Genomic DNA, 17,067 nt, shown 5'->3' on the forward strand with positions numbered 1-17,067 from the left:
CTTTTAAGTTTTAGTTTCAACACATACATGATGGTTTATCATTTTTCGAATCCAAGACTCGTTCATTTTTAAATCAATCCAATCCAACTCAGTATGATCTAGTTGACCCAAAATTGTGCCCACCCCTACGCCCAATAGTTTTCTTTCTAATTCTGTTTTGGACGACTTTTGAGCCTGATTCAAAGTTACTGGGCCGACTTATGGGTCTCATTTCACGTTATTGGGTCGACTTCTTGATCGTCTTGTGGGCGTGATTTCACGTTATTGGGTTGCCTTATGGGCATGATTTCACGTTATTGTTCCTTCTTCTCGGTCTGATTTCACGTTATTGTGCCGTCTTCTGGGCCTGTTGTCATGTCATTGGGCTGCCTTCTCGGCTTGTTTACAATTGTTGCAGGCGAGTTATGACATCAATAATACAAAAGTTGAAAGCTAAAAAGTTGAATTATAAGTAAAAGATGCATTAATTTTATTTTAAAGGGCAAATGGATGGAGTTAAATGAGATAGGAAAATGAAAAGCTAAGAGGGCCTGGGTAGAGGTAGAGATTGTTTGTTGAGGAGATGGGTCTTTGCGACCTCTGCAATGTTTTTGAAAGGGTCGATAGACACAAGGGAGGAGGTGTTGGGAGCAGCGTCTTCCTTGACATCAAACTCAATTGTGGTTTTGATGATGCAGCAGCAGGAGGAATAATCAGCTTCTACTTTCTCAATGATTTCGAAGCGAACTCTGTAAAGGCTCAATCCAAGCTCCACAAGTCCACCTTCAATCACCTCTACTTCCTTGACCCGCTTTTCATGATCCACTTTTGTGAACTTTTCCTTATGCACACCAGAACCTGCCCAGTACTCCAATCAAAGCAATTTAAAATGCATTATTAATTCAGCAAACAAGTTTTGCAATTATAAACATATACTAATTGCAATTATAAACATAAATAATAAAAAAGCAAGGAATTATTACCAGATGCAAATGTTACTTTGAGAATAGTGCCAACCCCTCCATCACCTTGTATGAGTTCAACTTTGTCAATCAGATTTGGAAGTGCTTGTTCCACGAGTTTTGCCAGTTCAAGTGAGCCGTAGAGATCCCATGCTTGGCTTGCAGACACGTTCACTTCCAACTCATGCAAAACTTGCCCAATCGCCATCCGATGATGATGATGAAGATGAAGATGATCTCTATAGTCTAGGTGTACCTAACTAGCTAGCTTGCTTAATTTTCTCTGCTTGCTTGCTGATGGTTTCTTTATATGTGTGTGTGACTGTGTGCCACGTGTGATAAATTACAAGGTCTCTTATCACAGAATATGTGTCAATATTCACATCACAAGATGCCTAAACCTGCTATATGTATACTAGAAGATGTCGACGGGTTCATGTATAATATACGTATTGGGTAAGTAATGTACAGCCGGCGGGCATGTAATATGTTTTATCGAACATATATAATATATGCTCAACTAAACAACAAAACAGACTGCACCATTCACAATAGCTAGCTTTGCATAGCTTACCACTACACTACTTGTGTACTTTTTCTTTTATTTCAATGTTTATTATTATTATTTTATTTTGTTTGCGAGGATCAGTTCAGTATCATAATTCTCTTTATATTCTCTTTCAGCATAAACATAAATATTTTATGTTTTCCTTGGGGTATACTGTCCTGTGTTAATATAAAGATACGTATATCAGAGATATATATGCTCTCAGTCTCAGAGACCAAGGACTCATAATATATTTAAAGGAGTAAGGACAGAGACCAAGGACTCATAATATATTTAAAGGAGTAAGGACAGAGATGACTCTCTCTCTCTCTCTCTCTCTCTCTCTCTCTGTCTGCATTGCATTGCATTGTCTTCGATCGGCCCCAAAGACCAAGTTAAGAAGATGCTTTATACAGCAGCAAGGCCGTCCCGTCGTCATGACCTCATGTCACAACATGGACGTTCAGCTGTACATCGAATACGAATATGCCACACAACACCATTCTCTGAGTTTTGGTAATTAATAAGATCCCTCAATATTCTGCACTTATACGTTATATATAATAAAGGCAAGTTGATTGATATATAATGGCAACGCAAGCGTACGTCATCTATGGGCTATTGCAATTTGCAACCATCCAAACAGTCGAAAGCAAATTCTTTTGCCATTCATATAAGATAGTTTTTTCACATATCACTGTGTTATTAGTCGGGAATAGCAAAACAATGATATTCCTATTATAAATAAGTTTTTTTGAATTCTACGGGCGATTATTGTCTTGGATAGTGTTGTTTTTCATTTTCAAGGTAGGAAAGGAATATTGCATTTCCAAATTGGAAGTGTTAAGATAAATATGGATTGACTAAGAAAAATGGCATGGTTTGGAAATTGGAAAGTGGAAGTGGATAATGATGAAAGCTTTATTGTATTTTAGAAGAAGGAAACTAAGTATATCCACAAGACAAGATAAGACAAGATTCATTCGATAAGCATTCATTAGTGTCAATATTATACTTACTTATACCAAGACGAGGCTTTACCTTGCCGGGATGAATTTTCATACCTCCCAAAATGTTTAAATGTTACTGCATGCATGATGCATTGCTCCGGATTTGCTTTTAACCCTTGCTACCTAGTAGGCCATAGCGTTACGGAACATTCTTACCGTTACTTCAGAATTAACATCAGCAAGAAAAAAAAGCCGGCCCTTCTCTATCTTCTTCTTCTTTTATTGTTTTTTATTATTATATTTATTCCAACAAATCCTTTCTACTCGGTTTTCTTTGGCCAGTCTTAGGCCTCCAAGAAGTTGAGTAGTTACAATTCATAGCATCTGCAAGCATGCATGCTATGAGTCTATGACATTGACAACAAGGACAGTCGTCATGAGTGTCAAACAAAGGTTATGGTTGCTCTGAAAAAGGCAGCGGATAGTTGAATTAAACGGCTTTGTGTACAATACCTTATACTTATTACAAAACGTTACTTGCTTGAATATAAGTTTTACTTACTTTTGACTTTTGAATCATTTCAGTAGAATAATGTCAATATGGAAATTATAGTTGAAAAATATAAAACGTACATCCAGTAGCAAAAAGTGTTATTTTCATTGTGTATGAAATTTTTTCTCTTATGACATCTCATGATCGATTCATGAAGAAAACGGAAGGGATCCCATGTCAAGCTATCTTTTCTGCTTTTTTTTCTTTCCCTTTCCCAATAATCAAGATTCAGAGAGCTTTGTTATTTCAAGACATCATCATGCATGCATGCATGCATCCATCCACACAGACACAGTCACATAGTACTCTATATATACTCCCTGTTACATGTTATAATATTAATCACCAAGCTGCTAGGCTCACAATTAATTATACATCTACTCCAAGGTTTGAATATTATAACATATTTGTCTCGACATCTTGTTTTTGCTACTTAACTCGTATATATTTGTTTATGATCAAGCTAGCTAGCTTGCTGGGCCCTTTAATTAGTTTCCTAACTTTTTATTTTGGTTCAGAAGTAAAAGTAGTTGATTTTGTTTGATTAATGATGGGGAGATCAGCATCAGCATCAGGTTGGTGTGATGAAAAGAGCAGCTCAGTAAAGAAAGGGCCATGGACACCGGAGGAGGATGAAAAGCTGGTGGAATACATAAAAAGATATGGGCATGGGAGTTGGAGAGCTCTGCCCAAGCTTGCAGGCTTGAACAGGTGCGGAAAGAGTTGCAGGCTCAGATGGACCAACTATCTCAGGCCTGATATCAAGAGGGGAAACTTCTCCCAGGAAGAAGAGCAAACCATCATCAACCTCCATGCTCTTGTTGGAAACAAGTACGTATATATAGCTAGTCTTTCTATATAAACTTCTTCTGCTGCTTATATATAAAGGTTTAACTAATTCATGTACGTACATACAAATTTATAATTAATTCAAAACGCAGATGGTCGGCCATAGCTAATAATCTTCCAGGAAGGACGGATAACGAAATCAAGAACTTTTGGAATACTCATTTGAAGAAAAAGTTGCTCCAAATGGGCATCGATCCTGTTACCGACAGGCCAATCACAGCTAATAATAGTGATAATATTCATAATCTGTACTATCTCATGATCAATCATATTCTCTCCAGTTTGGCACCGCAGTTGCTTGCTTCTTCTGGCACATGCAGCAGCTTGGCTAATAATAATTTGATGATGAATATGAATCCATGGGGTGCTGATCTCATGAGGCTCCACTACTCCGACGCCAAAATCCAAGTCCTGCGAAACATACTAGTACAACAACTCCTAAGCAGCACTAGCACTCCAAATGCGGAAGCAGCTTTTAATTATCTTTTGCCATCGTATTCATCATCATCAGTTCATGATCATATTGATCATGAATATTCAAGAGTCAGTATTAATCATTATAATTATTTTCCTCATCTCCAAGGTTTTGGCAACGGCGGCGCCCCAATTGGTTTTGTTCCACAAAATCCCACTCATGCTAGTGCTCAGCCGTCCAACTTAAGTTCAAACATTTCAGGCCTACTCAAAGCTCTTCATGATCTTGATCATAGCCAGCCGCCACGTGCACCCCCGGTACTAGTACCATCCAGCGGCAGCGGGACCGGGACGTCTGATAAATTATTGGGATATGATGATCATGCAACCGTCTTCTCTAGTACTACTGGCTCAAACAAGATTTGTACCAACAACAACAACAACAACAACAGAGATCATAGCCAGCAGCTTCAGCTTGGAGGTAGCTCATCATCATATGCAACTCCAACAGATCAATTACCACTTTTGGTCCGCTCAGCTGCACCCTCTCCCGAAACTTCCGCTGCCAATCCCACTGTGGAAAACAATATCTCAAATACTACTTATTCAACCACCTTTGAAGCTTGGGGGAATCCTCCTGATCTTATGGATCACGACGACGATGCAACTAATCACTCCTACTGGAAAGACATCTTCATGGAGTAAGTAGTAATTAAGTAGCTCGATCGCTAGTACCACTTCTTTTTCTTGATGATTTCTTATTTAATTTTGTTCTAATATTGCTTGCTCTTAATTGTTTTTGCTTCCTGAATTATGATGATCTAATAAGTTTTCAAATTTGCAGCTTAGCATCTTTGCAGACATGGCCAATCTCGTAGAAGAGCTCTCTCAGTTTGATTTCAGACACGATATCTCCATTAATTAATACTACTGTAGATCAAATCAATAAGTTACCATTATGGTTGATTAGATAGTTTCATTCATGTTGATCATGTAAATGTTTTAGTTTATTGCATTGCAGCATTCGATCAGCTTGAAGTGATTGCTATATATTTCTTTTGTTTTCTTTGAACTACTCCAATTACCCTCCATGGCTCATTTAATTTTCCAAAGGAGCTCGAGCTAGAGGGGATCTTTTTGACAGACTAGTGATAGAGTTGTAGAGAGAGTTTGGAACACGAAATTGACAAGCCAAAAAGACCCATGGCAATGGCATGGGCGTCTTCGAGTGAAAATGTGCGCGCTTTGACCGTTGATCTCGAATAAATTCATGTCAAATATTTCTAACGTATGTGGATAGTCACAAGGCAAACCCTACGACAAAAATGCCCAAGCCTCTTTTCTTTTCATAGTATTAATAATATACAAGAAGAGAAACGCTTAAATAATAATAAAAATAATAAAGAAGAACATATAAGCAATTTGATCAGAAATCCCAATTTGTTACAAACCAAGCAAACCTTGTACAACAAGGAACTCCGCCATATTTAGTAGGTAAGGTACCCTATTGACCTTTCAAAGTAACTAACCCTACCTACCCTTGCCAAATATGTATAGATTCCATTTCCAACCTAAGTTGTCATGCATGTCCTTATTTTTTTCTTTTCCATTTTTGCACAGAGTTGTTGTGTGATGCATGTCATGGCTCATGGGCATGACAATCAAACGAGACCCATCATACTTTAACGTGATTGTTTAATACAGAGACTTGGAAACTTTATCCTCCTGGTTGCATGAGGCATGGCCCATTGTTGAGGTTTGTTTACTTAAAAGCTATTTCCCATAGGCAACGGGGAGTACAAATTGGTACAAACCTCAATGGCTTATATTATTATGGGTCACGGCCCATTATTTAATTTTCTAAAACCAGCGAGACTGCATATTTTCTCATTGTCCGAGTATACAATTTAAAAATATTTGAATTTATTATATTTAAATAGTATAAGCGCGTGACTTTAAATATTAGAATATATTATATTTAAAGACTATACCATTAAAAGATGACTTGTACTAATAACTGCAGGTGAGATCTCTGACATTAGATGTCGAGGTTTGGGAACCTACAATTGTGGACTTATTTCGCAACTTGGGTAATGCTTATTGTAACTCTGCATGAGAACGAACGCTTCTTGCTTATTGTGCATTGAAATTGAAACATTGCAATTGATCATTTGTGCCTTGGTTGGTTACAACTTACAAGTAAGTAACAGCTGCTTGCTTACGGTCCATACACAGGCAGTACAGGTAAGGTATGCAGCTGCTGCTACTGATCAAACATTATTACTGACTGAGTCTTAAACAAAACGAACAGTCTAAGTATCCAAATATCACCCATACCATATAACATAATGCGCTCTACTGCTCTACTATATATGAAATCAGAAGAAAGCCGAAGCCCTAGCTAGAAGAAAATCGGTTTATTAGCTAATCGCATTTCGAAAACAAACCCACCCAATAAGAGGGTGGGTGGGAAGGAAGGAAAGCTTTTTCGTCACCAACATGGATAACCAATGAACCATAATAGCAGCACTGGCTCTGTTAGCTCAATGATCAATTCAAGAGCAATTCAAAAGTTAGGGTAGGAGGGAAGCATCTCCTCCTCCTTCTCCGTCTCCTAAGTGGTCGTGATCAGACTCCTCCTTCTCCTCCTCCTCCTCCTCCTCCTCAGTGGTAGCTGGTTCCAGCTGGTGGTCCTTTTGGGTTGGAGTGGTAAGAAGAGCCAACAGAAAGTTGGTCAAGACCTGCTCATAGGAGGGCAACTTGGCATAGCCAGGAAAGTAATTGATGTCAATGACAAAATAGGAGTGAGGGTTCCCAGAATCCCGAATCACATCAAAGTTAAAGAAGTTGAGTTTGAGGCCGAGGCGTATCCCCCTGGCCAGCTCCTCCACAAAGTCAGAAGGAGGCATTTCATGAGGATCATGAGCCAGACCCAGACCATGTTCATCCTCCTCCTGAGGCTGAGGGGAATTCGATATCTGCGAAAACCGCAACACTTGCCCTTCCGATGCGGTCAGCTGCTGCTCAGAAATATCGGGCAAGGAGCTCCGCTTGACGCACTGGACGTATTCGCCAATGACGTAAACCTTGAAGACGACCTCGCCGTGGTTCACAAACTGTTGAAGCAAAATGGGTTGCGTACTAGCACTAGTAGTAGTATTAGTGGGAAGAAGAGTCTGCAAGCCCTTGGGGTCAAAAACCAAATACATCTCATGCGACTTGGCGCTGCCATTGGCCAGCAAGGGCTTGGCAATCACCGGAAACTCCACCGCACCATCATTAGTATTATTATGAATAGAATCAGGCGACTGGGGGGTTTGAAGCACCACCTGTTTAGGCACAGAGACAGAGATGTTAAATTGGGAATTCAATTTGATGGCGCTGACGACTTGGAGCATGGAGACCCTGTTGTGGAGGCGCTCAATGGAGTCGGGCGGGTCAAGTATGAGAGTTTGTGGATACTTGGAGGAGTATTGCTTCAACTGGTGGTTCCAGCGGTGGCCGTAGAGCTTGTGGATGATGCAGTGGAATGGGCCTTGTTGGATCAAGGCCTCGGCCGCCTCCTCCTCCGACGAGGAGTCGGTTATTGAAATTGGGACGAAATCAATGCCGTTTTGGGAGGCATGGTCGAGGAGAGAGGGCTGGATGAAGCTCTGCTCCTTCTTGGGTGCAAAGGCGTACCCGATGCGGAAGCGTTGGGCTGCTGCTGCGTCTGATGATGATTCAATTTTCATTTTCCTTTTGCTCTTTCTTTCTGTCTGTCTGTCTGTCTGTCTGCGTGTCTTCCTTCCTTTCTCCTAGGTTATATGGTGGGTTCGGTTCGGGTCGACTTCGACGGTCAACCGTCCAGGGAATCCGAATCGGATGCTAATAGAATAAAGAGTAGAGTAAGAAGAAAGTGGTCCTGTCCTGTCCTGGGCTGGGCTGGGCTGGCCGACTCAGAGACTCTGTTTCTCTTTTAAAGAAGGCTCGGTGAGTAGATGGGCGGTGCAAATTCTATAGCAAGTGTGATATATATAGATTCCTGATATGGACCTTCATTTTGTCATTTTATTAAACTTAAGTGAAATTTTTATTCAGATGAATTATGTGGCTAATATGAATGTTGACATCTATGATCCCTCATCATAGACTATTAGTACCTCCCCTCCTCCACACAGATTCCAAAACAAATCTGGAATCAGAATAACCTGCCTGACAATTTGGCCATACATGCATACTAGACTAGTAACTCTCTCCTCCTCAAATTCCATTCCGGAAACAAGTTAAGCCAACCAACCAGCCAAACTTACGTTAATAAAAACATCTCTCTCTGAGACTGACTATGAAAAGAGGAATCCATAAGAAAGAAAAGTGTTTTATTCTTCTTTTCCTTGTTTATAATGCAATCTCATATCATATGTCACGCCTTCTTCTAATGAAATAATAACACAATCCCTAATGAAATAATAAATAAATCTCTCCAGAGTCCCGCGTGAGATGCAAATAGCATAAAGGAGTTCAATTTCCTGTCAAAACACGTGGTTTCAATTGGACTTGGAATCGGATTAGCGTTGTTCATTATAACATTGCCTGGTTTAGGTACCTAATCATTCCCCACACAAAATGAGACAAACAAATCAACTTTTTCTTCTTCTTCTTCTTCTTTTACCATATATTTCTCATTTTAGGTGAGGTGGGCGTAACGTAACCAATTGAAATCCAAATGCTGCATAACTAAAAATTTACCAGCAATAGCACCTGAGTTATACTACAGTCCTTCCTTCAGCAGTTCGCCTGTACATGCATCACTCTTTTAACGGACAAGGTAAAGTTTGAGTCATTGAGGGAGATGATTCTCATGCACATGTGTTGATGCCACATTATGGAACTGTGCTGCTGATGCAACATTTTGAAACATTGTCGATGGCACCGTGTTCCGCAACTGCATCGCCCTTGTGTCAGGGAGTTGCTGCCACATGTAACAAGCATCTATTACTCTATTTTGCTCAACTTCAAGCCCACCAGAATTTTCTTTTTCCCAAAATTACAAGTTCAATACAAAATCTCACCTTAGAGATCAGCATACGATATTTTCAACTTACAAATGTTACACATGTAGGGAATTCTCTCACACACTAAACCATACTTGCAGTAAACTGCCTCACAGAAAAATGCTACACACGTATAATGATATCTTCAAATCAAAATTATCGGTGTCCATGATCGTTCAATTTTGATTAAACTATCTATTAGATATAAAATGAAAAAAAAAATGTTACACTTTACATACATATAAGCATTGTTCAGTAACCCATCAAGTTTAAAATCTTCACCTCAAACATCCACCATCTAAGAAAAGGATACATATATTCACATAGCATAAACATAAGCACTGTTCAATAAGTTAATAACCCATTGGGTTCAAAAGGTTTTCCTCAACCTGTTGGTATATCTTCAAAAGGCTACAGAATCCAGTATTCTCAAGTCAATTTATCAAAGCATGTCAGGAATCCATGATGGTCAGTGAAATTCTGCCATCCTCACTTCTAACTTATGCTAGCAGTATTAGATCCGTGATTTAAATTATGCTCATAATTTGACCATGCCCTCTTATCAAATCCATGTCCAGTATTAATGTTATCTTGTTTTTGGCACAGCAAAGTCTCTTGATTGGAAAGACAACAATCTTCAAAAATCATCAGTTTTCAGAGCGGACCCATATTTAGGAATACCTCTATTAAAATTACCCACAGTTTACTACATCCAAATTAAATCAGAAAAGGAAGCAATCACCCATAACTAAACTACTATTAGGATGAAAGCATGACATACCATTTGGTGAAAGCCATCTTGTGTTCCAACACTCGTAGCTTCCAGGTGAGGTACCTGTTATGCCAATTAAGCAAACCTGAGCCATCAGTAGTTTTCTTTCACATTACATGACTCATTCACGTATCAGATTCAAAACTATATTTCAAATGAAAACCAAAAAATAATAAACAAAAATTGACCATATTTAAACCGTCACCATCAGGTACCTTTCCTTTCTTGCTTGCAGTGTTCTCATTCCTAGCCACCTCCTTCCCGGACCCAGCTCTTCTAGGAGTCTTGTTGGCATTACTCACTTTGGGACCAAACAACTTGTCACCAGATGCTGTGCTGCATTGATTCTCTCCATCAACACCGCAAATACCATGTATTGCTGAGTCATTAGGTTTTGCATTGTTCTCAACAGCATTGTTCAAACTTGCACATTGCTTCAAAGCTTCTTTTATGGCACATAATGCTACATCATAACTCTCTTGAGATAGTGACCCTTCCTCACCCAGTATTATAGCTCGTCGACATAAATCATTGTAACGACGGACTTTAGACTGAACCTCATCCAATCTTTCTCCAATGGCATGCCTGCTCATAGCAGCATTTGTCCATCGTTGCAATATATATTTGGAAGGGATTGTGAAAACACCAGACATTTGAAGAACAACAATAGCATGTCTACACAGATAGCCTTTATATTCAAATGAGTGGCACGAACAATATATATCTGATTTTGATTCATTCCACTCCACTACATAATTCTGATTGTCCTCAAAGTCTTTTACACTGTACGTTGTCGATGTGCCATCTTCATTTTCTTTCTTAAGATGACAAGCAGCTGCACCCAGAACCTCAACTTGGAAGTTTTTGAAAACCTCGTGCGTGTACACTAGTGACATTTGTTTCTCAAAAGGTGATGGAGACTTCAACTCAGGTGTTTCATGCCAAGCATCAAAATTTGATTTTGCTTCCTCTTCATACCTATCTTCAAGAATTACTCTGTATCTTTCCATAAACTCACGCAGTGAAGTTTCCCCATGAATATATTTGTCAAACGAAGAGTTGAGACTTTCTGACCGTGAAGTTGGAGACAGCCCAGCAAAGGATATATCTCTCATGAAAGTAGGCACCCAATGAGTACGATCTTCATACAAGGACTGCATCCATTCAACCTCCCTGAGATTAAATCTATCAAGTAGTTTCCACCATCTCTTTTCAAATTGTTGTTCTGACCAGGACTTAAAAATACACTTATTAAATTTTCCCACAAAACTATCATGCCACATGCTCAAAAACTCGAGATGCCTATGTATCTTCTCCATTATATGCCATAAACAAAAGCAATGGCTTGTGCCTGGAAATACTGCTGCAATAGCTGCTTTGATGGCGTTGTTCTGGTCGGTCAGTATTACTCGTGGAGCCTGTTCCCCCATTGCTATAAACCAGGTTTGCATTAGCCAGACAAAAGTATAAACTGTCTCGTCTGCAATCAATGCACAGCCAAGTAATGTGGGTTGAATATGATGGTTCACTCCTATAAAAAGAACCAAGGGTATTTTATACTTGTTAGTGAAGTATGTGGTGTCAAAGAAAACAACATCATTGAAGTTAGTGTAATCTTCCATTCCTTTGGCATCAACCCAGAACACATTTCTCAACCTATGCTCTTCATTTAGATCAACTGCATAGAAGAATTTTGGATTCTCTTCCTGCATGCACATAAAATATTCAAGTAGCACTTGAGCATCCCCTGCTTCTAAAACCAAACTCCGTCCCTTGTCATGCTGATTTCTCAAGTAACTCTCTAAACAATCAACATTTTGATAGGCACTGAAGAGGCTGGATACTGCAGCTAAATTCTTCCGTCTCCTTATTCTAACATCATTGTTAAGCGGGTCTGTATTTCTGTGGCTGCGAAAGAAATGTGCTTGAGCTGGTAAGAGCTCATGGTTGTGCTCCTTTACGAAACTATAGACATACCAATTACCATTTGGCCTGCGCTTCACATGCATGCTTGCCTTGCAACCAATTTTTGGAGAAGGTCGAGGATTAATGGCATCATCAGACTGTTGCTTATTGCCATATCTAATGCATGAAAATTTGGCATCAATGAATTCCTTGGATGCTCTAGACCGACGACTGCTCAACTTAGCAGTGCCGAAGCCCACAGACTTGGCATATGCTTTGTAAAATGTATACGCGGCTTCATGGGATTCAAACTCCATGGCATCATGAGGCTCTAGAGTTGAAGTGGCCGTGAGGGTGAGGGTATTAGAATCCATGAGGGTTGTGGGAAAATTCAAATCCACTCTGCATCCACCATGCACTTCACCTTCAAAAGCGCTCGCAAAGGGTCTAAAGGTTTTCATAGGTCCCATAAACATTGAACACAAGCTTCTCCCATGGACATAAATTAAAAATTTGGCTCGGTGTTCCCATTACCAAGGCAGCCTGATGCAGGATATGATATGATATAGTGGTGTGTACAAACGTGCGAGCAAGAATTTTACTAGTTATCTGATTCTCAAGTTGATGAAGAGATGTACCAAATAGGAAGTGATCAGTAACCCTAAAGTTAAGAAGAAAGTGGAAGCAAACACACAGAGATGATGAAAAGATATACTGCTACTCACTCACTTTGCTTATTGCTAGAGAGATGAGATCCACTGGACTTGAGCTAGCTAGGGTTTCAAAACTTTGAACATGGAAGAGATGATAAGCCCTTCTTCTTCCCTCTTCTTCTTCTTCGCCAATTTCTCATTCAGGCAAGCAGCCCCTTTCCTTTGGGATTTTTTCCTTTTTTTTTCCTTCAATTTTTTACAACAATCAAAAACTGAAATGGAAGGTGAAATTTTCTGAAATTATCCAATTTTAAATTTAATTTTTATTTAACAAATGAACAGTACAGAGAGTCGAGGCCTGGACTTGAGCAGGACATGATTTGGCCCAATATGGCAAAAGGCCCATAAGGCCACGTCACCGCCATTCCATTCCACAGCGTCACAGTCTCACTTAGACACCGGAGACGGAGTCTGTGGTGGCGTGGCGTGGCGTATAACGGTATATATAGGCCCAAACCCAATTGATAATTGATAGCTCATCAGGAAGAGATTCAGAGAGAGGTAGTGAGGATGAAGAACTTCAAGCCCTTCTTCGATGAAAGCTCATTCGCTCGCTCACGCCCAACATCATCCAACCCTTTCTTCTTCTCATCCCAACGCGTCAGTCTCTCTCTCTCTCTCTCTCTCTCTCTCTCTCTCTCTTCATGTATTACGCACAGTATTATTTAAATTGATTCATTTATTATTGCTTCTTTTCTTTTATGTAATGGAAGGAAATGGCTTTCCTGAGCTGAGAGCTGACAATTATTTCTTTGTTTGGAAACTATAGTGCGAGTTTAGGGGGAGGGGAGGGGAGGCGTACGGTACCTCCTTTCATATCATCATTTGTTCTAATGATTATTGAACTTTGCAGAAGTTTGCAGCTTCAGCCTCAGTATCCCAAGACGAAGGTGAAACAGTTGCCTTTCCTAATTCCTAGGTGATAATGTCTCAATGCTTCAACGTCTCAATGTCTCAACGTCTCAATGCCTCAATGTCTCAATGTCTCAGTGCCTCAGCTCACAATATTTCTATCATTTGTCACAGACTCACAGACAGTCCACTTTTGGTATTGCCTACTACCATCTTCTTTTTTGCAGGGAGGGTTATTGATTATTCTTATGGCCTTAACTTGGCTTTGGCTGGAAAAGGTGTAATTGTCAAGGACCAAGCTTTTCTAAATTTGAACTCCTCTCAACTACAACACAAGGGTGCAACAATTGCAGGCATACTTTTTATCGTCCTATCAGTTTAATATCAATCAATTAATATCAGTTGTTACATTCAGATTCAGTTACTTTAACTTTTTATTCCCCTTTTGTTTCCCTCGTAGAATCATTGTCAGGGCTTCCGCTTCTTGTTAGAGGACATGTCCCTGGAGGAGGACCTTCTGAAATTTCCAAGCCACACTTCACTAAACTTTTAAAACAGGCACGTTTGAATTTTTCCCTTTCTTCTTTCTTCTTTCTATTTTCTTGCTCGCCTTACATTTTCCACCATGTTTATTTCTCCATGATGTTTATTTTATCTTATCAGGTCACAAATCATATATCATCCATCTCAAACATTTTTGTTCATGACGGGGCTATTGGTTCATCACCAAAATGTGATGTGAAAGTTCGTTTAATAAGTGATAATCCGTCTGCGATGCTGTCACTATCCCATATGCTCTGGGAGACTCCCACCCGTGCAGTTTCTCAGGATTCATGTCCTTTAACAGTTTATGTGGCTACTTCTATAAGGTAATAAATTTTCATTGCCTAATATGTGTCTTGTCGAATAATTTGTGCAACCAACTACAACATGCATAAGAATTTCTTATGCAGTCAATTGCTGAGATATTCTCTCTGGACTAGTTTTTGTTTTTATGTTCTAGCTGCTAGAGCTTTAGCAGATCATATCATTTTGTCAAATTTATTACTCTAAATACCTATCCAATTCGTACTTTTGATCTTGCAGTCCAGGCATTGGGGAAAGTATTGGCCTTGGATCCAAAGAAAATGATGGATTCATAGCTGCTGATATTGAACGCTCATCACTTATTTTATGTGGTAAAGCGTTCTCAGATTCAAATACAACTAAAGAAGCACTAGCTGCCTTGTCTTGGCCTGTTATATTTGCAAGAGGAGGCCTTCCATTATCTGCAAGGTACAGTTCTCTGTTCTTTTGTTGAGCATTGTAGTTTTTATTTGTATGGCATGGGTGATTTACACTGGGAGGTTGCAAATTTTCAGGCTTTTAGTGTCTGGTGATTCTGTGGTTCTTTTATTTGCACCCAAAAGGACCTTTAAGAGTTGCAGAGATCTGTTGGTGCCTTCAGATGCAGGTGTAATTCTTTATTCTAATGGTCTGGGCTTTTTGTTTCAAACTGGTGGATCAAATCTATTCAAATTGCCAGCTTCTGTATTCCTTGCATCTTCTGACAGGTAATAGAACCCTGCAGTGATAGTGAATCGTTTGAATTCTTTTTGGCATGTATAGAATAGGTTTGGCTGTGCTGGCTCAACTGTTATCCTGCGCATATCACTACACCGCGAATTGATTCTGTCTTCGAAATTGCTATTGGTTGTACGTGTCTAAAGAAGGATAATGTTAGCTGAAGTTGCAAATTTGTGTTTGACATCAACTGGAACTATTACTTTTCCTTTATGGTGTACTTTTCTTTTCTGTCAAAAGTTTTGTATTGTTCTCGCTGTTCATTTCTGAGTATGTTGTTGCATATCAGTAATTTGTCCGAATAATCCACACTGCTTCCTTTTCCTAATGTGTCATGTGTGTTAAGAACTTGCCTTATCTTTTTCTTTTTTTCCCACTCTGTAAAAGCAGTTCTGGTGTTATCCCTTCTGTTTCAAAGCTCTCCCCTGGCCAGGCAGCTTATCACTTCTTGGCTGGTTATCAGAATGGGAAGTTCATACCTGCATACAACAAAGGCACTTGGTCCATTGACCCGTTGGAACTAGCTAAGGCGTTTATGTCTAAGGTCAATACTAAAACTAATTGGTTCTTGAATATTATGCTTTGGTAATATCTTGTTATACATTTATCATTTATGTGAACAATTTATCTTTCTGCATGGTTCTGCAGTTGAAAGATGACCAGATCTCATCTTACCTGTTCAATGTCAATGGAGGAGAAAATAATGTAAATGGTAAGAGAAATTGGGACGAATTCAACTCTCTGTTGGATAGGTCATAAGAGCGAGCCGCTTGATATAGTTACTCAGTTTTCATTGGCATCCTAGAAATCTTTTTTTTTTTTTTTTCTTTCTTTCTTTTCCCTGCCTGTTGTGGGTTTGTGTGGCTTATCTTCTTATACGTGAACTAAAGAGTTTCTAGACTTAAAAATGTTGTTACTCTTTGCTTTTTTAGATTTTATTCAACTTAGTCCATTTGTTGATATCTATATTTATATATCAGGCAAGGATTTTGCTAAGGTGGTGCAATCAACGTTGTCCGAGAACATCCCACCATTTCAAGCTAAAAGTAACCTCGTGACCCTCCCCTTGTTATGTTATCGAAATAAAATCACATTTAATCTTAGCCCTTGAAAATGCTTGCATCTAAAGGCTATAAAAATGTGTCAAATTTGTGGTGCCACGGATCCGACCCGTATGTATATATATATATATATATATATATATAGATATACAGAGAGCTTCTATTGAGGGATCCCTCAAATAAGCTTATTTGAGGGACACCCCTTGTAGGCCTCACTCCGGATTGTATTTCACTAATCCAAACCGTCTATTTTGTAGATACTCATTCAAAGATCATCTCTACAAAAAATCACTTGAATCCGATATCATGTGACCACTCAATTGAGTTATTGAAATTTTAGTACTTTTCTTAAAGCACCGTGCTCATTGATTTTGTAAGACACAATTGGATGTCGAAACGGTTTCCGATTTGTCTAATATATATATATATATATATATATATATATATCTATGTGGTATATAATGTTAACTTAACTTGTAATATTGGAATACATCTTTCCCAGGTGGGGGGGATCTTGAAGAAAAGTACAAGAGCTTCCTGTTGAGCAAATTTCCAGCCTTGCCAGAGGAATTCTCGTTCTAAGATATTAACACTTTGCAGTTGCGTTATGAATTTAAACATTTTCCCTTGAAACGTTTGCAGTTGGAAGACACAACAGAGAGGTTGAACAACAAACAAACTGAAGAAACTCATGGTGGACTTTGACAGTCGTCTTCAAGTCCACAATTAATTGGAATCCGATTATGCCTCACTCTTTTTCTTTTCAAAATCTTGTATGCTTAGGTTTATTTTACCTCAGGCTTTGGCCCCAATACCAAAAGAACGGTTAATTTAATTGTTTTAATTTATTTATTTATTTTTTGTCTGATAATTTAATTGTCCGTCGTTAACTTGCATATGATAATATGCCAAAA

General features: G+C 39.1%; 5 protein-coding genes across 7 annotated transcripts; 2 read left to right on the forward strand and 3 right to left on the reverse strand.

Moving 5' to 3' along the window:
• On the reverse strand, window positions 429–1,220 carry LOC18785723 (S-norcoclaurine synthase 1). Its single transcript, XM_007221108.2, has 2 exons — window positions 963–1,220; window positions 429–837 (listed from the first exon to the last, which is right to left on the reverse strand). Exons 1-2 carry the CDS (start codon window positions 1,147–1,149, stop codon window positions 521–523), a joined length of 504 nt encoding a protein of 167 aa, XP_007221170.1. The 5' UTR covers window positions 1,150–1,220; the 3' UTR covers window positions 429–520.
• LOC18787705 (transcription factor MYB29) lies at window positions 3,539–4,959 on the forward strand. Its single transcript, XM_020557468.1, has 2 exons — window positions 3,539–3,822; window positions 3,933–4,959. The coding sequence occupies exons 1-2, from the start codon at window positions 3,539–3,541 to the stop codon at window positions 4,957–4,959; spliced, it is 1,311 nt and encodes a 436-aa protein (XP_020413057.1).
• LOC18785753 (inositol-tetrakisphosphate 1-kinase 1) lies at window positions 6,391–8,845 on the reverse strand. The gene has a single exon (XM_007220051.2). It carries the CDS (start codon window positions 7,986–7,988, stop codon window positions 6,828–6,830), a length of 1,161 nt encoding a protein of 386 aa, XP_007220113.1. The 5' UTR covers window positions 7,989–8,845; the 3' UTR covers window positions 6,391–6,827.
• LOC18786662 (protein FAR1-RELATED SEQUENCE 4) lies at window positions 8,861–12,968 on the reverse strand. Its single transcript, XM_020556930.1, has 4 exons — window positions 12,694–12,968; window positions 10,275–12,573; window positions 10,069–10,122; window positions 8,861–9,205 (listed from the first exon to the last, which is right to left on the reverse strand). The coding sequence occupies exons 2-4, from the start codon at window positions 12,438–12,440 to the stop codon at window positions 9,074–9,076; spliced, it is 2,352 nt and encodes a 783-aa protein (XP_020412519.1). The 5' UTR covers window positions 12,441–12,573; window positions 12,694–12,968; the 3' UTR covers window positions 8,861–9,073.
• Window positions 13,137–17,005, forward strand: LOC18787443. Of its 3 annotated transcripts, XM_020557712.1 has the most exons (11): window positions 13,137–13,277; window positions 13,531–13,567; window positions 13,757–13,882; window positions 13,990–14,087; window positions 14,193–14,398; window positions 14,616–14,804; window positions 14,891–15,082; window positions 15,483–15,636; window positions 15,741–15,804; window positions 16,073–16,138; window positions 16,656–17,005. In XM_020557712.1, the coding sequence occupies exons 1-11, from the start codon at window positions 13,188–13,190 to the stop codon at window positions 16,733–16,735; spliced, it is 1,302 nt and encodes a 433-aa protein (XP_020413301.1). In that variant the 5' UTR covers window positions 13,137–13,187; the 3' UTR covers window positions 16,736–17,005. The 3 variants fall into 3 exon arrangements, with proteins under 3 accessions (XP_020413301.1, XP_007218767.2, XP_020413302.1); XM_007218705.2 differs by having other exon boundaries at window positions 13,191–13,277; window positions 13,531–13,882; XM_020557713.1 differs by lacking the exons at window positions 13,137–13,277; window positions 13,531–13,567 and adding an exon at window positions 13,641–13,725 and having other exon boundaries at window positions 13,808–13,882.

Source organism: Prunus persica, chromosome G2 (assembly GCF_000346465.2).
Source record: "Prunus persica cultivar Lovell chromosome G2, Prunus_persica_NCBIv2, whole genome shotgun sequence".
NCBI lineage: Eukaryota > Viridiplantae > Streptophyta > Magnoliopsida > Rosales > Rosaceae > Prunus > Prunus persica.